We start from the raw sequence: 25,490 nt of genomic DNA on the forward strand, positions 1-25,490 counted from the left end.
CTCTCCCACCTCGTGGGTAGCCTCTGCCAGAGAATTGTGTTCCTCCTCGTGTGCTCTGGTTGCTGTTCCTACTGGAGTTTGATCCGTTGGAACTAGTATCCGACATGTCAGTGTCCTGGTCATTGTTCTGATTTTTGGATACATGATCTTTTTTAATGTACGGGTAAATACGTTCATGCGTAAAGTTCTCTGTATCTTTTTTGTGTTTTTTATACTTATTCTTTTTGAGGGTGCACTCAAATTCTGTCATTTCTTGATTTAGTTCCTCCAGTCTTTTTTTCAGAGCGGCTGGGGATAGGTAACTTTTTATCTTCACTTCTAACTGGGTTATCTCAATCTTGAGTTCTTGTGTTAGTTTGGTTGCAGTTTTTACTATAAGGACTAGCCAGTCCCTAGTGCACTTCCAGCTTATAAGAGACCAATCCCTCTTAAATTCTAGATCATGCGTGAAGATAAATGGTTCATTTTTCACTATTAGGCCGGGAGGGGCCGTTTTTGATTTCAAATATTCGGACATGAGAAGGCCGTGCAGGGCTGTCTTTATTTGTGTTCTCCTCAGGGCTGCCAACTCGTCCCAGTCACCTTCGTTGATGCCCGGTTCAGTGTTGCTCAGCCCTTCGAATGGGCGTAGGTTTGCTAGGATCCTATCAACCTCCTCATCGTCAAATGCGAGGCCTCCAGCTTCCTCCATCGAGGCTGGTAAGAAGTATGTATGTGTGTGTGTGTAGAAGGTTGAGACTATGTGTGTAGGGAAGGGGTGAAAAGGAAAGAAAAAGTAGAAAGAACCGAGTTGGCTGTTCTACTAAAGGCCAGAAGTTCTGGTAGGCTCTAAATGGAGCGGTAAAACTCCCACAGCTGCGCGCTGTCTCAAAACTCAAAAATATCAAAAAAGGGAGTGAAGAGGTGGTGCAACAAGGCACCGCGGTGGGCTAATCCTCCTCTTATGAACGCTTAAATAATCAACAGAGACCACCTGAAACAAATATACAATACATATTCCGGTGTTGTTGGAATACACTCAGTGTGTTAAAATACCCCTCACACACCAAAAGGCCCCTTGGTGTCATGCTTCATCATCGGGGTCTTCCCGCCCCCGCTGCGGGACGGGGCAGTGCTGCGACAAGCGGCTACGCCGGAGCACCTTTTAATTGTGAGTACTATGTGAGTGATGATGGAGTGAGTGTCAGTGAGGTCAGGAGTGATAGACAGTGAAATTAAAAGATACCTGGCCTGGTGTTTAGAAAAAATTATTTAATAGGCACTGGCTGGTATCGTTAAAAGGGTGAGGCGGAGGGCAAGATCGGGTTACTAGTCTTGCTCAACAACCGAGATGCCCTATTGGAAACTACAGCAGAAAAAGAACAAGACCAACGCCCGATTTGTGTCACAACGTACAACACCAACTCGAACCAGATCACAAAAATTGTGAACAGACACTGGAAAGTTTTAAATTGCGGGAAACTAGATTTCCCAAAACCAATGTTTGCACACAGGCGTGGCAAAAACCTGAAGGATCTGCTGGTCCACACGAGACCCAAACTACTCACCAACGAGAGACCCTCTGCTATTTCAACCATTGGAGGGCACCACCCATGTGGCTCGTGCACATCTTGTCAATACACAAGAAAAAGTCGTAATATAACTTTTTCCAACAAATCCACATGGGAACAACGTTCTTTTACGAACTGCAACAGCCGGAACTTGGTCTATTTGATCACTTGCCCGTGTAAGAAAGAGTACATTGGCATGACCACACGACCGGTCAAGATACGAATGGGCGAACATCGCAGCAACGTACGTTGCAAAAAAACTACCACAAGAATGGCCACCCACTATGCCACAATGGGTCACAGTGTAGATGACCTGCAATGGACAGTTATAGAAGCCTACGGGAGTGATAAGGACCTTCTTGCGAAAGAGCAACGTTGGGTCTATCGCTTGGGCACGCATCTCACAGGATTAAACGATGATATTCCTTGGTCGCAATTTAAGGCATGATTAAACCAATGCCTGTTCACAGTTCGGGACTTGAATACAGTAACAATGTAAAACCTAACACCATCGTGTCCGACCAGCAATCACAGTAACCTGCAAGGTGGTGCTGGCCGACATGACGTGTAAATATGTATGATAATCTCTAATTTTTATTTTATTTTTTCTTAAACTGTGTGCAAAAAATAAGAGTTATTCCCTCTGAACAGCTGCAACCTAATAAGAGCCCCTTCATTTTCCCACCTATTAATAAGAGGAACACGATTTGAGAACATGTGTTTTGACTTGCCTGCATAGACAGATGATAATTACACATGTTCCACTCTAACAATAATTCATGCCTGGCTTCTTATGCGTCCCTCCGTGTGTTCAATACCAAGCATCTCCCCTGGCTCCATACGAGCAGCACGGAGGAACACCTCTCTCCCGCGCATGCGCGGCAAGATACTCACAAAGCAGCACCACTGCGCATGCGCGGAGTGAATACACTTCACCGCTCAGGCGCGTTTGGCGACGCACACGCCGATACAAGCATCAGAGCGGACTTAGGGTGTACCCTACCATTTTATCAACACCCTTCATCTACTACTACCTACCGTAAGAGAAATGCAACAGATCCTTGCTAAAATCTACCCCAGCCCAGCCGACCTCGGACATTTAACAATGGCCGCTCTGGTCACACGTCCCAACTACTCGACCGAACGCGCACATCGGTTTCGAGTTAATCAATTAAGGCTATGTTAACAAGCCTCTGCCATGCTATATAAGACCCGCCCCGCCCTGGCTTACCATTACCACGGAAGCCACTGACGAAGGAGGAAGCACTGAGGTGTGGGGGTTGAGTAAGTACGGCATAGCCGACAGTCCTGACCTGGAATACACTACCCTAATCCATTCAGTGTAAATAGCTAATCTAGGTCCTGGCATTATTTCTCCATTTCTCCCCACAGTTGGACCCTCTATACCCTTCGCCCAGCTTGGCTCATGGGGCATTGTCTCCTCATTCAATAAGTATGTATCAAAATTGAACAAGCATCTCACTGCTAGTTTTTGATGCTTTATATTGTTGTGTGTGTGTATATATATTTTTATGTGTGTGTATCCCTTCCCATTTTCACCCTGTGTAGTCACCTGGCCCTTCCAGGAAATCCTTGGCCTGCCAGGCAATAAGCCCATGAATGCTTTTCTCCACAGTTCTATATATTTTGTTTTTCCATATTCGGCAAACCTGGTCCTCCCAAAAAATCTTTGGCGTGACATGTAACAGCCTAAAGTGTGTTTCCTTCCCCTATGTGTATTTTCATCCCTTACAGGTATTCACTAGTAAAGCGCATTGGGATCCGCGCTCTTTCTAAAATCCTGTGTTCTTATCCTTGCAGGCTTACATCATCAGTATTACTGATCGAGCTTTTTTCACGTGTATTTAAATTATTTATACACATTGATCAAACACAACACTCTCTATCTGTGGGAGCGCATTAGTGAGTGACAGGGGGATCTATACTACCCGGTCCTGACGAAGGGGCATGCCGCCCCGAAACATGTTGACCCACACAGGAGAGCAAGACTAGTAACCCGATCTTGCCCTCCGCCTCACCCTTTTAACGATACCAGCCAGTGCCTATTAAATAATTTTTTCTAAACACCAGGCCAGGTATCTTTTAATTTCACTGTCTATCACTCCTGACCTCACTGACACTCACTCCATCATCACTCACATAGTACTCACAATTAAAAGGTGCTCCGGCGTAGCCGCTTGTCGCAGCACTGCCCCGTCCCGCAGCGGGGGCGGGAAGACCCCGATGATGAAGCATGACACCAAGGGCCCTTTTGGTGTGTGAGGGGTATTTTAACACACTGAGTGTATTCCAACAACACCGGAATATGTATTGTATATTTGTTTCAGGTGGTCTCTGTTGATTATTTAAACCAACCTTCTGCCATGAATAATCAGCCCATTTGACAGGAATGAGCGGAGCAGGATTACATTTAAGAGATTTTTCACTGCGCACACATTCAGGACAATCTCTTACTATCCTATCATCATATCTGATTAATCCAGGCCACCAAAAGAATGACCTGATAAGCTTCTTCATGGATGACATCCCTAAATGACTTTCATGACTTAGGGTTAAAATAGTGTCACGTAAAGATACAGGTGGAATGCACTTTCCTTGTTTGTAAATAAAATCTCCTTCTACAAGAATCTCATCAGAAACTTTCCAAAATGGAAATCCCACTAAATCTATCTGATAACACTTCAGAAAAACGTGCAACAATTTCCTCTTTACATGAAATGTTGTCACCATCACAGGGAAGACAAGATAAACAATCCGCTGTGACATTCACCTTATATTCAACAGAAAATGTATATTCTTGTAAACGTGACATCAATCAAGCTATTCTTGCCGTGGCATTAAGACCACCACCTGGAGCTAAGATGGTAATCAAAGGTTTATGATCGGTTTTAAGAATAAATCATGCACCCCACATGTAATTGCTAAAATGTTCCACACCCCAAACGCATGCTAGCAACTCTCTTTCAATAACAGCATAAATAACAGCATAACGTCTCTCGGTAAAGTTCGGTAAAGTTCAATGTGCGTTAAGCGAAAGCCACATTCCATTCATCCTTTCCTGAACACTGCGACAACACACATCCAGGTCCATACAGACTGGCATCTACGGTAAGTATGCATATTTTCCCAACACAAAATGGTTACAGCGATGGAGCAGCAATCATTTCTGCCTTAATGTTAACAAATGCTTTTTGTTGGCTTTCTCCCCGTACAAATTCAATGTTTTTCCATGTTAGTTCACTCAATGGCTCCATTTTTTAAGCAAAATCTTTCATGAATTTGCAATGATATTTGCAAAGTCCTGAAAAGGAAAGAAGTTTTTCTTTAGAATCTGGTGAAGATGCTCTAAGAATAGCATCAACAAGAGACCTTTTTGGGACAACACCCTCCTTGGAAAGAGTATGTCCTAGATATTCAACAGACTCTTGAAAAAAATTACATTTGTTCTTCTTAAGAGTGAGTCCATAATCCTTGAGAATCCTACATACTTTCCTAAGGTGTTCCGAATGAGTTGCTACATCTGTTGAAAAGATTAAAATGTAATCTTGAAAACACTTCACATACGACTCCATTTGTTTGAAAAGATGGCACATAGATCTCTGAAATACAGACGCCGCAGATGCTAGTCCGAAAGGCATTCTTTTAAATTGATACAGCCCTTGTGGTGTGATAAAAGAAGTCAAGTGGCGACATTCTCCGGCTAATTCAATTTGATGATAAGCCGACCAAAGGTCCAAGGTGGAAAAAACAGTGGCCCCTCCCAACATGCCCACAACCTCATTAATGTTTGGCAATGGATGGCAATCAATCAAAATATTAGTATTTAGTGCTCGAAGATCAACACACAGTCTTAATGAATTATCAGATTTGCGTGCCAAAACGATCGTAGAAACCCATTCTGATGATTCCACCTCTTCAATTACTCCTTCATCCAGCATACCACTCAAAAGATTTCCCAATTCGTCTCTCACATTAATGGGCATATTCCTATGTTTTTGTTTCACCGGAGAAGCTCCTTTTTTTAATTTAATTTCATGAGTTTCCCTAACTTATCTGAAAACACTTCAGGAAACATCTTTTCAACCAGCTCTGAATCAACACCTTTACCCATGACTCCTACGATATCACTCTCTTCAATAACCATTACAGGTTCTTTACTATGTGGATTTAAAATGATTCCTAGCCTCCACTGATCCCGCCATCCTAACACATTCACACCTTTCCTATCAACATACATTTTAATAAAGGCAGACCTTCCTTTAAGTTCAATATCTGAAGCAACATATCCTGCCAGGTCAATGGTAGACCCGTCAAAACTTTGGGCCACAATATATGGACTAGACAAATCCTTAACAGACAACACTTTGCCAAACTTTTCTACAAAGTAATCTTCAGTTATAATAGTCCACGGCGAACCAGAATCTGCCATAAGATCTAAATTCTCATCAAAAATCTAACATTACACTTAGGTGAACTTAAATTTTCCTCTAAAGAACACACATCAACAATAGATACAACCATGCCTTTTTCACCTACAAGGTCTTTCACCAGAATAGTTAACACTTCTCACAACAGAGACATCATTACTTTTGGATCCTATGAGCATCAACAGTCCTTCTACGATCATCCTTGCACTTATGTGCCTAGGCGAGCATTGAGATCTGCCGACCTTGCGCTTGTCTGTACTCCTCGAGTTCGGAGAGCAAGGGCAGGGGGCCGTTCCTTCCGCTTTTTAGAGGCAAAACTTTGGAATTCGCTACCAGCACGCACTAGAGCTATTCCCAATCTTCTGGCGTTTCACAAATCTATCAAAACCTGGCTGTTACCACTCTTTGATGTCTAGCTATTTAGGCTGAGATCTCTCGCTTTGTCTCTTGGATTTCTGGTTGCGCTAGAACGCCTCGTTGTTGAGGCAGCCATGCGCATTACAAATCTTAAATAAATAAATTTGCTGCTTTCAGCAACTGGTCTCCAATGGTTCTATCTTTGGGTGGGAGAGCCGGCGGGAAAAATAAGTGAGGAAGAGTGGAGTGCCCACCTCTGCCAACTCCACCCCTTAGGTGGGGGAGGCAAGGTGAAGCAGCACAACCTCGAGTCCCCACCCTCTTGAGGATGGAGGGACCCAGACAACCAGGGACAGGGTCCTGCCCCCCTCCCACTGGAGAGTGGCAGAATATGGGGTGTACCCACCCCAAGGAAGGGTCCCATTGGTCCCTGCCCTTTACCTACCTGTAATTCCCCTATATTTAGTATTTAGGGGCACCCTGAACATTCCTTCCTCCGATCCAGCAACAACAAGAAAAAAAAATAAGAAGGACGAAGAGCTGTGCAGAGCTAACAAGAGGATGACGTCCACAAACTTGGCACCTGCCCTACCGGCCTGTCTCCCCTCGAACCTGCTCCTGTGAAATCCCAGCGTGTCCAGCAGCCAGCAACCTCACAAACCCCAGAGGACCTGCCTGCCTTCACTTTCCAGACTGTTTCTCCCGTGAACACTGGACGTGTTTAAACTACAGCTTCTGGTGCCAGCCAGAAACCGCAAATCCAGCCCACTCTGCACCTGCCGTACCTGGCCGGAGCTCGAGTGGAAAAATACCACGAGGAGGTCCCCCCGGCAATCCTGACCCAAGATCCGGTGACCCCTGACCTGTCTCAAGCCTCCAGACGACGCCTGCAGCCTCAATCCAGCGGCCCCCCCTACCTCGACCAGAGGGGTAAGAAAATCCAACGTCCAAAGGCACCCATGCATCCGACGATCCACGGCCTTGTGTGCCCCAACCAATGGTGCCTAACCAAACTTCAACATCCTAACTTACCCCTCTAAGTGGTGGTCACACCTGGAAGATCCTCGTCCCCGAGCCTGCAGTGTTTCTTTGTCCCGGAGGTTCTCCAATGGAAACAACAGGGCACCCGACCTCAAATAGCACCCTGCACCCGCCTGCCCTAGCGCAGCTCAGGGTGCACCTTTGGTTCTAACTTGGTCCCCAATTTGCCCTGAGCTAAACCCTAGGAGCTTTGCTCCCACAGCCCCATGGCCTGCTTGCCAGCAGCCACCAACCGGAGCCCCCCTATCCTCCATAGGATAACATTGGGCCTCAACACTCTGCACCCGGCCGCCCTAGAGCCGCTGAGGGTGCAACAACAGTGCATCACTGACCCTGGGAGACGCCTCAGTCTAACCTCACCTTAACTCCCACAGTTGATTACTTACCTGTTAACCGTTAACCTGTTTTCCTTCCATAGGATAACATTGACACTTTTTCTCCAAAAAGTTTCTAAGTGTGGAGTTTTGAAACCTAAAAATATTCTTTAGAAATCGCACAAATAACCAAAACGTGTTTACTTACCTGTTTGCAGGAAATGTCCCAGTAACTTAACTGCAATTTATTGTAGAAGCCCATTTATTTCAATGTACTCCCCCCAAAAAGTTTTTAAGTGTGGAGTTTTGTAAACTGAAAATATTCTTTTAAAATCATGCGAATAACCAAAACGTAATTACTTACCTGCTTCTAGGAAATGTCCCAGTGCTGAATCCAGGTATCCAGCACTGAGTTAGAAAAGTAACGAAAAAAGTAACTTACCTGCAATTTACTGAAAAAGCCTATTCATTTCAATGTACTGTATTTGCTACGTGTTGCAACCGGCTGCCTCCCCTGTAAATCAAACAAAGTACAATTTCTATTGCATTTTCAAATTGTTCTATATCCAGTAACTTATTACTGAAATGTATTTAATGATTACCTGTGCCAGGCTTGCTTGATTCTAAAAATAAACAGTATATTTTTTTACACAAAAAAAAATTGGCCTAGAGTTCATTTCTTGAGTGTGTGAATTTTTTTTGCTGACTGAGTGTGTACATCAAATGCTTAACATTGTCCTCGGATACTGCCTTACTGCTCGACCAAGCTACCACAAATAGAGAGTAAGGTTCTATCTAACTTTAACCTCTGCCAAACCTTTGGAGACCCTTGGTCTCCATACACACTGTACCTCATTTTGGGGCAGTATATATAGAGCCAGTTTCTTACAACAAATTAACACAAAAGCACTAACGTAATGTGATTCCGCAGTTGCAATGTCTTAGGCAAACACTAGAAACTGAATTATGGAATCTGACTACATATATTTCCGAATCTGGACTAAATATACCGGTGCTCTAGAGATATGTGTATCGGTCTATCATATAGGTGATCTAGACATATTTGTATCTGTCTATCATATAGGTGATCTAGACATATTTGTATCTGTCTGTCATATAGGTGATCTAGACATATTTGTATCAGTCATGTAGGTGATCTAGACATATTTGCATCTATCATGTAAGTGATCCAGACTGATGTGCATCTGTCTATATCATGTAGGTGCTATAGACAGATTTGTATACGGATATGATTTGCATCTGTCTATCGTATAGGTGATCTAGACACATTTGTATCTTATCTTTCTTTATCATAAAGGAGATCCAGACTGATTTGCATCTGTGTATATCATATAGGTGAGCTGGACAGATTTGTTTCTCTCCATCATGCATATTTGGATGGAAAACAGCCTTTACCACAAAGTTTTCACTTCGTATAAAATTTTACGCACATTTTTTACATAGTAAAGACTGTTGCCATGCAAGTCTTTACAGCGCAAGACAAAACCACGCATTTGAGGGAAATGAAAAAGAGGGGAGGGGTTCTCCCCCAAAACAATAAAATGTTCAAATAGTACCAAACCTGTAAACAACAAAGGCACTTAATTAAATATATTAATATTTAATTTTTTAACAGTAGGTGGCAGTGTTAGACTGTGACAGGACTTACGTGTGGTAGTGGAATGCGTGGTGAAGGTGTTTGTAATGTGAATGAATGTAAATGGTTGGTAGTGATGTGCATTGTAAAATCGACGATGTAATGATGTGTGTGGAGAAGATAGGCATTGTAATGTCATACATCCATTTGTATCTGTCTGTATATTATAGGTGATCTAGACAGATTTCAATCAATCTTTAATGATATAGGTGATCTAGACAGATCTGTAGCTGTCTATATAATAACAGTGCTCTAGACAGATTTGTTATGGTCTAAATCATATAGATGATCTGGATAGATTTTATATCTGTCTATATCATATAGGTGATCTAGACAGATTTGTATCTGTCTATCATATAGATAGATTTGTATCTGTCTATATCATATAGGTGATCTGGACAGATTAGTATAATTTAAATTGGATAGGCGATCTGGATAAATTTGAATCGGTCTATATCATTTAGGTGATCTAGACAGATTTGCATTATTTATATCATATAGGCGATCTGGATAGATTGTATATCTGTCTATATCATATAGGTGATCTAGACAGATTTGTATCTGTCTATCATATAGATAGATTTGTATCTGTCTATATCATATAGGTGATCTAGACAGATTTGTATCTGTCTATCATATAAATAGATTTGTATCTGCCTATATTATATAGGTGATCTGGACAGATTAGTATAATTTAAATTGCATAGGCGATCTGGATAAATTTGAATCGGTCTATATCATTTAGGTGATCTAGACAGATTTGCATTATTTATATCATATAGGCGATCTGGATAGATTGTATATCTGTCTCTATATCTATATCTGTAATATTCTAGACAGATTTGTATCTGTCTATATTATATAGGTGATCTAGACAGATTTGCATCATTTATATCATATAGGCGATCTGGATAGATTTGAATCTGTCTATACCATATAGGTGATCTGGACATATTTGTATAATTTAAATCATATAGGTGCTCTGGACATATTTGTATAATTTAAATCATGTAGGTGATCTGGACAGATTTGTATGTGTCTATCATATAGGTTATCCATACAGATTTGTATCTGTCTAGATCATACAGTTAATCTAGACAGATTTGTATCTGCAGGACATACAATGGTCCGCTGTCTGTAAACAGAGCATCTATCCTTCTTAGGTCATACTCCACCACTAACCGCATTCACAACTGCCGCCAGAAGTGAGATATTACCATATTCAGCTTTGAAATAAATACAAGTAAAATAATGGAAAGCTCCACCACAAAGGGTTTCGTTTCACAGGAGATGTGCGATGCTGAACAAAGATGCCCAGGAAACAATGCCACTCCTGCAAGCAGAGGAGGACAGGAGCCCTCCCTGAGCAGGAGAGGGTTTGGCATAAAGGCCAGAGCTGCAGACTTTTGAACTGCAGAACCGTGTTCATATCTTGGCTCAACATCCTGTGATTCTGGGCACATCAATTCGGGCCAGATGTACGACCCTTTTATTGCACTCGCAAGCGGGAGATCGGCCCGTTTGCGACCACAAAAAATGGGTTATGCATGTTCAAATGCTGTTTTGTGAGTCATTGACTCAGAAAATAGCGTTTTTGACTCTCGCTATTAGGAAGGGGCGTCCCTTCCTCATAGCAAGTCTCAATGCCATGAGTGGCCGCAAAACACTCGCAGTTTACCATCTACTTCAAGTAGGTGGTAAACCACTCGCAAAACCACTCCCCTTTGTGAGTGTGTGCAAAAATATTTTTTAGGAGCAGCCATTTGTCCCAGGGAGCACTGCCTGCTCTTAAATGAAACTGAAAAGTTGCATTTTTCTTTTTTTAAATGCTTCCCATTTTCCTTTAAGGAAACCGGGCTGCATTTTAAAGAAAAAACTGCTTTCTTGAAAAAGCAGTCACAGATATGGTGGTCTGTTGACCCCAGCAGGCCACCATCCCTGGGAGTGCCAGCAATTCCCAATGGTGTTACCTGCCCACTGCTGGGAGGCCTGTTGGATCGGCAGCTGCACTACATAACTATTCCTGTTCGCACCATATAGTGCAGTGTCTGATCTGGAGTCCCCTCCAACCACCATCACCCCCGAGACGACTAAGTCGAAGCAGGCGGGCCCAACTGGGGCCTCACCAAAAACATTTCTGCTATCCTGGGATACAGCATGCGTCAGAGGAAAGGTTCCTGTGAGGTCCCTATTGCATTGCCCTGGAAGATGGTGGAATGGTCATAGAGACCAGCGATGCCTGGTAAACACTGTAGAGGAATGCTGCCCGGTGAATGACCCATAGTCTAGAGGTTCAGTGCAAATGGGAATGGGGTCTCCCTCCTGGTCAATTTAGGATTGCAGTGCCATGAGACGCTTGGCAGTGGGATGTTTGGGCAGAATTCTACATCAATTGATGGTGGTACCTGTGACGTGACCGGGAGGCTGGATAAGTAGTTTGGCCATCTATTTGCTGCCTGCGTTGGGGGGTTCCTGGAGCTGGCAGTGGCACCCTTGCTTGCTTCTGGTCCTCATCAAGTGCTTAACTCTAATTTCTTCACATTCGTTGGGTGGCCACAGTGCCTGTTTAACCATCATAAATGTATCTGTGGTCTACCACGCGATGTCTGCGGTTTCCGTGCTGGCTCTCTGGAGTGTTGGAGCAGCCCAGGTCATATGATGGTTCATGACAAAACACACCTGTGCATACCAGCAGACCACAATGGATCAGAATAGGGTTTCCAGAGAGGCAGGACCCCTCCACCCCCCTATGTGACAGATTATGTGCTGCAGACCCTCAGGGTCCCACTTGGGCCCAGATCCTGGCAGCCTTCAACACTTCTAGCACAGCAACAAAAAGTCTTTTATGCGATGGCCCATGATATGAATCTTCTTTGTGCAGATGTTCGAAAAGTGATGGAGAGTTCTATTGGCACTGAACAAAACTTCTCCACACTGCAAGCAGAAATGAAGGCAGTGAAAGTGACTGTACTAACCCTGGAAGCTCAAATGCGGAAGTTGAAATTGCGAGCCGAAGATGCAGAGGGTGGATCCCACCACTGTAATCTAAGCTTTGTGGGGTTTCCTGAAAAGGTGGAGAGATCTAGTCCTCAATTGTTCCTAGAAAAGTGGATCTGAGAACAGCTCCCAGATATCAGATTGTCCATCAGTTTTGTTGTGGAGCATGACTACAGATCGCTGGCATCCCCTCTCTCCTCCTCCATCAAAAGAGAGAGGGAACAAAGTATGTGTACAGCAAGGGGAGGTAACAGAGCCTGTATGCTTTTGACAGAGGAGAGAGACAGAGAGAGAGAGGAAGAGAGAGAGAGAGCGAGAGAGAGTGCGCGAGCGGGGGCGGGGGGGACAGAGAATGCTTCCTTTCAGATAGAGCGAACAGAGCATGCACAGGTCCAGATAGAGAGGACAGAGCAAGCACAGGTCCAGATTGAGAGGACAGAGCATGCACAGGTCCAGATAGAGAGGACAGAGCAAGCACAGGTCCAGATAGAGCGGACAGAGCATGCACAGGTCCAGATAGAGAGGACAGAGCAAGCACAGGTCCAGATTGAGAGGACAGAGCATGCACAGGTCCAGATAGAGAGGACAGAGCAAGCACAGGTCCAGATAGAGAGGACAGAGCATGCATAGGTCAATATAGAGAGGACAGAGCATGTACAGGTCAATATAGAGAGGACAGAGCATGCACGGGTCCATATAGAGAGGACAGAGCACGCACAGGTCCAGATAGAGAGGACAGAGCATGCATAGGTCAATATAGAGAGGACAGAGCATGTACAGGTCAATATAGAGAGGACAGAGCATGCACGGGTCCATATAGAGAGGACAGAGCACGCACAGGTCCAGATAGAGAAAATAGAGCATGTACAGATACAAAAAGAGAGGACAGAGCATGCACAGGTCCAGATAGAGAGGACAGAGCATGCACGGGTCCAGATAGGGAGGACAGAGCATGCACAGGTCCATATAGAGAGGACAGAGCATGCACAGGTCAATATAGAGAGGACAGAGCATGTACAGGTCCAGATAGAGAGGACAGAGCATGCATAGGTCAATATAGAGAGGACAGAGCATGTACAGGTCCAGATAGAGAGGACAGAGCATGCACAGGTCCAGATAGAGAGGACAGAGCATGCACAGGTCCAGATAGAGCGAACAGAGCATACACAGGTCCATATAGAGAGGACAGAGCATGTACAGGTCCAGAAAGAGAGATCAGAGCATGCACTGGTCCATATAGAGAGGACAGAGCATGAACGGGTCCATATAGAGAGGACAGAGCATGCACAGGTCCAGATAGAGAAGACAGAGCATGAACAAGTCAATATAGAGAGGACAGAGCATGTACAGGTCAATATAGAGAGGACAGAGCATGCACAGGTCCAGATAGAGAGGACAGAGCATGCACAGGTCCAGAAAGAGAGATCAGAGCATGCACTGGTCCATATAGAGAGGACAGAGCATGCACGGGTCCATATAGAGAGGACAGAGCATGCACAGGTCCAGATAGAGAAGACAGAGCATGAACAAGTCAATATAGAGAGGACAGAGCATGTACAGGTCAATATAGAGAGGACAGAGCATGCACAGGTCCAGATAGAGAGGACAGAGCATGCACAGGTCCAGATAGAGAGGACAGAGCATGCACAGGTCCAGATAGAGAGGACAGAGCATGCACAGGTCCAGATAGAGAGGACAGAGCATGCACAGGTCCAGATAGAGAGGACAGAGCATGCACAGGTCCAGAAAGAGAGAACAGAGCATGCACAGGTCCAGATAGAGAGGACAGAGCATGCACAGGTCCAGATAGAGAGGACAGAGCATGCACAGGTCCAAATAGAGAGGACAGAGCATGCACAGGTCCCTATAGAGCGAACAGAGCATGCACAGGTCCATATAGTGAGGACAGAGCATGTACAGGTCCAGATAGAGAGGACAGAGCATGTACAGGTACAGATAGTGAGGACAGAGCATGCACGGATCCATATAGAGAGGACAGAGCATGTACAGGTTCAGATAGAGCGAACAGAGCATGCACAGGTCCAGATAGAGAGGACAGAGCATGCACAGGTCCAGATAGAGAGGACAGAGCATGCACTGGTCCAGATAGAGAGGACAGAGCATCCACAGGTCAATATAGAGAGGACAGAGCATGCACAGGCCCAGATAGAGAGGACAGAGCATGCACAGGTCCAGATAGAGCGAACAGAGCATGCACAGGTCCAGATAGAGAGGACAGAGCATGCACTGGTCCAGATAGAGAGGACAGAGCATGCACAGGTCCATATAGAGAGGACAGAGCATGTACAGGTCCAGATAGAGAGGACAGAGCATGTACAGGTTCAGATAGAGCGTACAGAGCATGCACAGGTCCAGATAGAGAGGACAGAGCATGCACAGGTCCAGATAGAGCGAACAGAGCATGCATAGGTCCAGATAGAGAGGACAGAGCATGCACAGGTCCAGATAGAGAGGACAGAGCATGCACAGGTCCAGATAGAGCGAACAGAGCATGCATAGGTCCAGATAGAGAGGACAGAGCATGCACAGGTCCAGATAGAGCGAACAGAGCATGCACAGGTCCAGATAGAGCGGACAGAGCATGCACAGGTCCATATAGAGAGGACAGAGCATGTACAGGTCCAGATAGAGAGGACAGAGCATGCACAGGTCCATATAGAGAGGACAGAGCATGCACAGGTCCATATAGAGAGGACAGAGCATGCACAGGTCCAGATAGAGAGGACAGAGCATGCACAGGTCCAGATAGAGAGGACAGAGCATGCACAGGTCCATATAGAGAGGACAGAGCATGCACAGGTCCAGATAGAGAGGACAGAGCATGCACAGGTCCAGATAGAGCGGACAGAGCATGCACAGGTCCAGATAGAGCGGACAGAGCATGCACAGGTCCATATAGAGAGGACAGAGCATGCACAGGTCCAGATAGAGCGGACAGAGCATGCACAGGTCCAGATAGAGAGGACAGAGCATTCACAGGTCCAGATAGAGAGATCAGAGCATGCACAGGTCCAGATAGAGAGGACAGAGCATGCACAGGTCCAGATAGAGCAAACAGAGCATGCACATGTCCAGATAGAGAGGACAGAGCATGCACAGGTCCAGATAGAGAGGACAGAGCATTCACAGGTCCAGATAGAGAGGACAGAGCATGCACAGGTCCAGATAGAGAGGACAGAGCATTCACAGGTCCAGATAGAGAGGACAGAGCATGCACAGGTCCAGATAGAGAGGATAGAGAATGACCAGGTCAAGATAGAGAGGACAGAGCATGCACAGGTACAGATAGTGAGGACAGAGCATGTACAGGTCCAGATAGAGAGGACAGAGCATGTACAGGTACAGATAGAGAGGACAGAGCATGTACAGGTCCAGATAGAGAGAACAGAGCATGCACAGTTCCAGATAGAGAGGACAGAGCATGCACAAGTCCAGATAGAGAGAACAGAGCATGCACAGGTACAGATAGAGCGAACAGAGCATGCATAGGTCCAGATAGAGAGGACAGAGCATGCACAGGTCCAGATAGAGCGAACAGAGCATGCACAGGTCCAGATAGAGCGGACAGAGCATGCACAGGTCCATATAGAGAGGACAGAGCATGCACAGGTCCAGATAGAGAGGACAGAGCATGCACAGGTCCATATAGAGAGGACAGAGCATGCACAGGTCCATATAGAGAGGACAGAGCATGCACAGGTCCAGATAGAGAGGACAGAGCATGCACAGGTCCAGATAGAGAGGACAGAGCATGCACAGGTCCAGATAGAGAGGACAGAGCATGCACAGGTCCATATAGAGAGGACAGAGCATGCACAGGTCCAGATAGAGAGGACAGAGCATGCACAGGTCCAGATAGAGAGGACCGAGCATGCACAGGTCCAGATAGAGAGGACAGAGCATGTACAGGTCAATATAGAGAGGACAGAGCATGGACAGGTCCATATAGAGAGGACAGAGCATGCACAGGTCCAGATAGAGAGGACAGAGCATGCACAGGTCCAGATAGAGAGGACAGAGCATGCACAGGTCCAGATAGAGCGGACAGAGCATGCACAGGTCCATATAGAGAGGACAGAGCATGCACAGGTCCAGATAGAGCGGACAGAGCATGCACAGGTCCAGATAGAGAGGACAGAGCATTCACACGTCCAGATAGAGAGGACAGAGCATGCACAGGTCCAGATAGAGAGGACAGAGCATGCACAGGTCCAGATAGAGAGGACAGAGCATGCACAGGTCCATATAGAGAGGACAGAGCATGCACAGGTCCAGATAGAGAGGCCAGAGCATGCACAGGTCCAGATAGAGCGGACAGAGCATGCACAGGTCCATATAGAGAGGACAGAGCATGCACAGGTCCAGATAGAGCGGACAGAGCATGCACAGGTCCAGATAGAGAGGACAGAGCATTCACAGGTCCAGATAGAGAGGACAGAGCATTCACAGGTCCAGATAGAGAGATCAGAGCATGCACAGGTCCAGATAGAGAGGACAGAGCATGAACAGGTCCAGATAGAGAGGACAGAGCATTCACAGGTCCAGATAGAGAGGACAGAGCATGCACAGGTCCAGATAGAGAGGACAGAGCATTCACAGGTCCAGATAGAGAGGACAGAGCATGCACAGGTCCAGATAGAGAGGATAGAGAATGACCAGGTCAAGATAGAGAGGACAGAGCATGTACAGGTACAGATAGAGAGGACAGAGCATGTACAGGTCCAGATAGAGAGAACAGAGTATGCACAGTTCCAGATAGAGAGGACAGAGCATGTACAGGTTCTGATAGAGCGAACAGAGCATGCACAGGTCCATATAGAGAGGTCCGAGCATGCACAGGCCCAGATAGAGAGGACAGAGCATGCACAGGTCAATATAGAGAGGACAGAGCAAGCACAGGTCCAGATAGAGAGGACAGAGCATGTACAGGTTCAGATAGAGAGGACAGAGCATGCACAGGTCCAGATAGAGAGGGCAGAGCATGTACAGGTACAGATAGAGAGGACAGAACATGAACAGGTCCCTATAGAGGGGACAGAGCATGCACAGGTCCAGATAGAGAGGACAGAGCATGCACAGGTCCAGATAGAGAAGACAGAGCATGCACAGGTCAATATAGAGAGGGCAGAGAATGTACAGGTACAGATAGAGAGGACAGAGCATGAACAGGTCCCTATAGAGAGGACAGAGCATGCACAGGTCCAGATAGAGAGGACAGAGCATGCACAGGTCCAGATAGAGAGGACAGAGCATGCACAGATCAATATAGAGAGGACAGAGCATGCACAGGTCCAGATAGAGAGGACAGAGCATGCACAGGTCAATATAGAGAGGACAGAACATGCACAGGTCAATATAGAGAGGACAGAGCATGCACACGTCCAGATAGAGAGGACAGAGCATGCACACGTCCAGATAGAGAGGACAGAGCATGCACAGGTCAATATAGAGAGGGCAGAGCATGTACAGGTACAGATAGAGAGGACAGAGCATGAACAGGTCCCTATAGAGAGGACAGAGCGTGCACAGGTCCAGATAGAGAGGACAGAGCATGTACAGGTACAGATAGTGAGGACAGAGCATGCACAGGTCCAGATAGAGAGGACAGAGCACGCACAGGTCCAGATAGAGAGGACAGAGCATGCACAGGTCAATATAGAGAGGACAGAGCATGTACAGGTCCAGACAGAGAGGACTGAGCATGCACAGGTCCAGTTAGAGAGAACAGAGCATGAGCCTAAGTAAAGAAAGTGTACAGATTGATTTACTTGGTCCGAAGTCCACGGTGGCGTACAAGCCCTGCAAGGTTCCGCACCTCAGCTCTTTCTCCGAGTTGCCATCAGTGGTGAAGAGTAGAATGTTGCCCCCTAGGAGAGACTCAAACTTCGTCTTCAGGTACCGTAGATAGTTATAATCGCAAACATAGTAGCTTCCGTATTCATTTTCCACCTGCAGGAGAAGTGCATTGAAGCAATTAAGTACTCTGGCAATATGATGACCCACATCCTCCTCCTCATCTAGGGCCTTGACCCCTACACTGCTCTGACTATGCACTTGAATCTTACAGCATCACTTCTGTACGCCAGGATGATAACGTGTGTATTGTTTTGCACATCATACCCAACAAGCAAAGCTCTCTTCATCGAGAAAAAAACTCAGATACATACTTCAACGCTAATCGATATTTCCTCCCGGCTATGCAAGAACTGAGATCCACGCAGGGTTTGAGATTGTATTGAGGGTTATATGACGTTACCACGAATTCCGTTGCAACGCATGCCTTTTCCACGCATGCGTTACCACGGAATTCGTTTTCCCCTCATCATCTTTACCATGTCGCTCTTACGTCGTAAAGAGGAAGCGGAAGTTTATTCCGCTTCCTCTCTTACTACGCTGTTTTCTTCGGCACGTCGGGATCGTTTTTTTATGGGGGGGGAGACCCCCCCACCCCCCTTTTTAATCCTACGTTTTTTTTTGTTCGTGGTAGAGACATCGTTGAAGGCGTACGCGTTGGAAAGACGTTTACGTGGTAAGTGCCTCGTTGTAAACGTTACGCGTAGTACTGCCTTCGTTGTTAATGATGTTTCCCGTATTGAGCAACAGCCCTACTATTTCAGTGCTGGGTTGCACGTAAATGCTACAGCTTCGACCTGTACACTACTTCTTCAGCGCAGATTGCCCAGCAAAGACAGACGAGAGCAGAGAAACGTGGCCAGACTACCACCAACGGACACTGTGTCAGCCACTGCAGTGAATGTCCAGCTTAAGAACAACAGAGACAACCAGTAGGGCTCCTGTAGAGCCATGCTGCTCTGGGAGGATGTCTAGGCACAGATTGACTCCATCATGAAACCCCACAAAGGGATGTTGGGTCTTGGTGCGGCAGCGGCAGCAGCTGCTCTACAGGGCTTTAAGGAAAGATCTGCTTCCGGGTCTGGCTGCAGCAGCCGCAGGGCCTTGGAGCACACCTCCCGACTATGGCAAACAACCCCCCTTGCATGCTGTTGCCTATTGTCCTACTGTGATATCTGGCCCCGACTCACACAAAGCTCTGTCAATGGGCACCGATCCTGACAAGCAGCTGCCCTGCCCTGTCAGTGTCACTCCTCCCTCACGTTTGGCGTCTAAGCGCGTGCATGTAGTCCACCATCCTTGCTGTACTCATTCACAACATACCTGGACGCTGATGATGTTTCCACCATTTTGGTAAAGTTTGGGCCTCATTTTGGGAAGGAGAACATTCAGCCAGGTTTCCACAGCCATCAGGTAATCTACAATCACAAAGACATACAGCAGACAACAGATCACTTGAAAGGGAATCCACTCTTGTTGAATCAATAACACACAGAATGCAAAGTAAGCGAGTAATAATCCTGGTTCTCGTTAGGATGTCTCTCGGTTTAAATCCATCAGCACCTTGAACATAAGTTATAACCACACATATCCTTTCCCACTAACACTGTACATCTGTCTGATGCCATTTTAAAACAATACAAATACACGTGTCCACCTACCCTTGCAGGCCAGGTTGGCATTATTTAAACTGGTCGCTCTCCCTCGTTTTCTCGATGTCCCCGTGTGCTGCTGCCCATATTCTTTACAGAGCTACTGGCCAGAATCAACACCTTCCTCTGAGCAGGGAAAACGCCACGGGTCTCCTTTGAAAAATGTTTCTTAACGCCCAATGAGGCACGGTCGTTCTGGGCCTATGTCTAACTCTTCTATTGCAAAAAGAACAACTGATGGACAGAATGCAGAACAATGTCATACATTCTCCCCAGTGCAGAGAGCTGGGCCTAAATCCATCGTTTATTTTGCTCACCATGCCATTCCAGTTTGGACCCAGCCATATGCAAATCAGTCTTGACCCTGCGCCCAATGGGTACAGTCCAGCCCGAACTGCGAGGCCAGGTCCTCCCTGGACTGGAACAAGCATCCAAGGACCGGTTTTGGGCTTTAAGACCTCATCAGCCAGGATAGCTTGACTCCAGTGGCATGGAGAGCACGAGACTCACGTCTGAGCATACCCATCCCACTCGGGATGACAAGTGCAAAAAGAGCTGCTCCCATGAGGCACAGGGTCAAGACTGATTTGCATATAGCTGAGTCTGAACTGGGGTGGTGAGCTGAGCTAAAGAATGATGATGGAATCAACCCAGATCTGTGACTGGGGGTGAGAGTCTGAAAAGTTTCAGCACTCCATTCAGGGAGAGTAGTTGGCCTAACGGCTATGGGGGGGTCGACCTCGAATCTGGGGAACCAGGTTCGAGTCTCGGCAAGGAAGCTGAACATCCTGTGATTCTGGGCAAATCACTTAATCTCCCTGTGCCTATCAAAAATGAATGTGTCCACATGTCCACAACCAGCAAAGCCAGATGGGGCGACAGAGCCTTCAGCTCCTGCGCTCCAAAAATTTGGAATACTCTTCCAGCTGAGATCAAAGAACTTACCTCCCACCTCCTCTTCCGAAAGGCTCTGAAGACCTGGCTTTTCAGGCAGGCCTACAACTGATCCTCCCTCCCGTCTTCTACCACACAGCTCCTTATTCCATCTCTAGCGCCTTGACGCCCTCGGGCAAAGTAGAGCTCTATAAATTACCTCTCAACTCAACTCAACTCATGTAACGCAACTGGTGCTATGTAAAGCGCTCTGATACCGAATCCTTGCAAATGTAAAGGGAGATGCGGTTAACTTTCAAGTGTCTAATGCTTTGCGTCTTGTCCCACATGCAGCAAAACCCTGTGAGTTACCGAAAATTATTGCAGAAGCTTATAAGACCATTGGTCGCAATAGTTTGGATTTTAAGCCTATTGCTAAATCAGCAGCACAACTGCAAACTCAGATGGCGCAGTCTAATAAAGATGACCGTCCAGTTTTTCCTGAAAAGAATTGGAAGAATAAAAAACAGGGAAAGCAACAACATAAACAATGGTCGCGCGCTGCGTCACCGATACCACAGTCTACTGATTTGACTGACCACGCGAGAATTAGGTACCCTGATAGATTTCAGGTCCCTGATCAACTTTCTCCTCGTTCTTCACAGGAAACATCAGGCTCACAAGCTGGTGGAGGTGAACGCGGCAGAGGTCGAGATGCCCCGCAAGGACGCGAGCAGCCTCGTCCGACTGATGGTAAAGGCAAGCAGGATGATTTTCCTCGTCAGCGCCCCGCATTTCAGAAAAAGAAAGTTGCTGCATTAACAGCAAGGTATGCCGCAGATGGTGAGAAACCAACTTCGGCACCTAACATGGGCAGTAACGCTGCTATACAGGGCAGCGGAGGTTACAATAGTGCGGCATGCATTGCGTCCATTTCTGAAGGCGACAGCAACTGACATTTTAATCACAGTTGAAACTGCTGATGATGGAGCAAGGATTCGCACATTTAGCGACTTGCTTGTATTTATTAACCTCGAGTAACCTTAACTTTGTAATCAATCTGTTTGTCTTACTAATATTGCACATTTTACACTACACGGGGTGTCCCAGAGACGCTTGCCTATGTGTTTTCTAAAACGTAATACGCTTGCCTCTAAAATGGCCGCTGCTTTGCGGGAATTTAGTCTGTGCATGCGTCTGTCATACCCATGTGATGTGACGCACTTGCAGTTCTGGTGGGAATTTGTTGCTCATGCGCAATACAGCTAAAGATGGCTGCTTTATGTTCTCACATGCTCCGAAGCTTGCATTGCCGCTTTTGCAAAGCTGTTTGTTCTGCACTTACCCTAATGCAACTGTTATTATAAAGTAAGGGATATAGTATAGCCATTTCATGGTATACAGTGTAATCTTTTATTCTGTGTTTCTAAATTGTTTTCGCTTGCTTTTCATGTATCGTATTCTTTGGGCCTGGGAGGCGCTTGTTACTCCATTTTGGAAGCCCGTATGGTACAAGTCACGCGATGGGGGGGAAAAGAAAGCCATGCAGCAGTGGAAGCCAGCCAGCTGGCAGCCTCGCCCAAGATGCTCCTGGGAACTGACCTGTAACCCAGCAGGACGAAGCTGAACTGTACCTCAGATCGCTACATTTGTATTGAACTGCTGTATACCCCATTGTCCTCTGTAAAACATATGCCATGGGAAACTAGAATGTAAGGGGTGGGTTCAAAAATGAATATTAAGTCTGAGAACGTCTAAAAATTAGGTGGTGTGATGACTTAACCTCCTCCTTTGTCCAATCAGAACTTGGGGATTCTTTCACTTGCAACATTGGGGGGTGGTACTCTGACCCGAAAAACAGTACAACTAGCCTAGGTTTAGCTAGAGAAATTGTCCGACTTGTCGGAATAGCTGACCTGTCACTGACCCAACGTACTCTATAGGTGACTGATACAGAGAGCTGCGGAGCACTCTGTCCGTATTTTCCACAGACCCAGTCGGGGTTTTGGAAACCTTAAGTGCTGGCGAAGCACTTTGCTGGGAGATTCGTGAACCCAATCGGGGTTATTGGCAGATTCCTTACAGAGAGGGAGTAGCGCAGGCGTTGCAACCGAAGCTGCAGGTGTTGATCGTCCTGATCCAAATCCTGGGGTTATCCTGTCCTGACTGTCCATGAGCTGAACCTGCTCGCCTACTGGCAACCTAAGTCCTTGAGGGTTCTTTCCCGTCTTTCCAAACTGACCAGTGGCCAGGGTTAGTTTTCAATCTATCCTAGGTAAATATAAATCGGTGTGGGTGTTTGTTTATCTATACTTCCTTTCTAACGTCTCGAATAAAGCATAATTGCATACATTCCTTTTCTCCTCTGTTTTTCTATAAATGAGATTTTCATGCATTATAGTCTATTAGCATGTTCCACTTTTCTTCCTACCTTTAGTCAAATACTAAATCGTTTGCATATATAGTTTGTTCCATTCTTACCCTCCCTATAGGGAATAAGTACATTTGGATAAATCAAATTGCATACATTTCGTTTCCTTTGAACCGTTAGTGAATTTCGAAAGTCTACTTTGATTAGTATGTTCCTTTTCTTTACCCGCCTTTAGTAAAGTTGTGAAAGTCTGTTAATCTAAAATAGCGTGTTCCTTATTTCTCCTTCCCTTTAATTTTCGATTTCTAAATGATTCTTTGCCTCATTCATAGCTATACGATATTTCTAATTCTAGTTATAGACAGTTTGATCTGTGTCAATCTTTTGCTCATGGCATATGAGGATGATGATTAGATAAAGGTTTTGAAAACTTCTTGAGTCTGTGGTCATTATAAAGAGTACAAACATTATTCAATTGTATATTGTATGTGTGTTGTCTACTTACTCCACAGCTAGCTCCTTGATCCATTGTGATCTTAGGTACCTGTGATGAGGATTGGTAAGTTGGGTACACGGGAATAAACAGAAAGGAACTGAATTGCTGATAGTAGTGTGTAGGTTACTTGATTAAAGTATAGTGAAAATATTTTTATGGGCCCAAGTGTGCTTATCTGGTTAGTCGGGTGACCTGCGCGATCTATCAGTAATTTTCTGGTAGCAGAGGATGGTTAAGGACTAGTTAAGATAGGTGGATAGGTTACTTGTTGATAACTGTGCCAAATAAAATTGCTGCTACAATTAATTGCTGCTAAAAGTATCGATCGATCCAATGTAAAAATTGCTTTGAAATGTTATGAAATGTTTTTGAAATATTTTTGATGAAATGCTGTTATATTGATACATGTATTAACACAACTCGTTAGCGATTGTTATATCTTGTCTGGAATCCCCGGGGGGAGAATAGCGGGTGGTGAGGAGAATCCACCTTGTGGTGAGGTCAGTGGCTCGAGGAAAATTAGTGCATGGTTAGGCAGAACGGGAAGCGCTAATTAGGGTTTTCTGTATGAATAGTTGAATAAATGATAGCAACGAGTTCGCTAACGAAACTTCAATTGTGATATAACCTAGTAATGGTCACACGGAAGGAGTAGTAGGTTTATCGGAGCTTGAGTGATAGCAAAAGAGTTCACTAGTGAAACTTTAGACTTAGTATATATCCGGTAAAGAGTGAATGAGTCAAAGAAGTAGCCGGTTCTCTAATGCTTGTGTGAAGGGTAGGCAGAAGGGATCTATCCGCAGTATATAAAAAGTAGACAGAAGAAGTTTACTTGCAGTGAAACAAATCTTTCCTTTCTAGACACTCGAGTACAGTGGCGAATGTTATACGTTGTAAATTAAATAAAGCACTTGCACTTTAAGAAAGAAAGTGAGTTTCCGTTACCTTGTGAAGGAGGGAGTCAGTTGCGGAGCTGCTCTGACGTCTCTCTGTGCTGCGCTGGTATTGGTCGAAACAGCGGGTGTGTAACGGAGCTGGTATTGTAAAGGAGGGGTGAGTGCAGGAGCGTGAGAACGCGTCTCACGAAAAGGCCGCACACCCATTGGTCGAAATTAGTTGCAACCCCAGAATTGATTGGGTGTTGAAATTTAAAAGACAAGTTCAAGTTCAGGAATTTGTATAGCGCACTACTCACCCAGAGGGTCTCAAGGCGCTTGAGGGAGGGTGTGTGCATTACTTATCGAATAGCCAGGTTTTTAGCTGTTTTCTGAAGGAGAGATGGTTCTGTGTAAGGCGGAGGTGAGAGGGGAGAGAATTCCAGGTTTTGGCCGCTAAGTAGGAGAAGGATCTTCCTCCCATGGTGGATCTATGGATGCGCGGAATTGCGGCGAGGGCTTGATTGGATGATCGTAGTTGGCGGGTGGGTGTGTAAAAGGACAGTCGTGTGTTGAGGCATTCGGGTCCTAGGTCGTAGAGAGCCTTGTGTGCGTGGGTGAGGAGACGGAACGTTATTCTCTTGTTGACTGGGAGCCAGTGGAGGTCTTTCAGGTGACCGGAAATGTGAGCTTGACGGGGGATGTCCAATATGAGTCTGGCTGAGGCGTTTTGGATGCGTTGGAGTTTTTTCTGTAGCTTGGCTGTGGTTCCGGCGTAGAGGGTGTTTCCATAATCCAGTCGGCTAGTGACCAGTGCGTGGGTGACTGTCTTTCTTGTTTCGGTGGGGATCCAACGGAAGATTTTTTTGAGCATGCGAAGGACGTTGAAGCATGAAGATGAGACGGCGTTGACTTGTCTGGTCATCGAGAGGGAGGAGTCTAGGATGAAGCCCAGGTTACGTGCGTGATCTGTGGGTATGGGTGC

At 45.8% G+C, this 25,490-nt stretch overlaps 1 protein-coding gene across 3 annotated transcripts in view; it reads right to left on the reverse strand.

Annotated features, from left to right (window-relative positions):
* GLB1L (galactosidase beta 1 like) overlaps nt 1-25,490 on the reverse strand; it is a 415,681-nt gene that overhangs the window by 146,413 nt on the left and 243,778 nt on the right. For all 3 annotated transcript variants that reach the window (XM_086954375.1, XM_086954374.1, XM_086954377.1), the window contains exons 6-7: nt 19,562-19,656; nt 18,154-18,334 (exon numbers count right to left, since the gene is read on the reverse strand). In XM_086954375.1, the coding sequence (XP_086810501.1) occupies nt 18,154-18,334; nt 19,562-19,656 (276 nt within the window). The remainder of the gene's footprint in view (nt 1-18,153; nt 18,335-19,561; nt 19,657-25,490) is intronic.

This window comes from Lissotriton vulgaris, chromosome 2_1 (genome assembly GCF_964263255.1).
Source record: "Lissotriton vulgaris chromosome 2_1, aLisVul1.2, whole genome shotgun sequence".
Taxonomy (NCBI): domain Eukaryota; kingdom Metazoa; phylum Chordata; class Amphibia; order Caudata; family Salamandridae; genus Lissotriton; species Lissotriton vulgaris.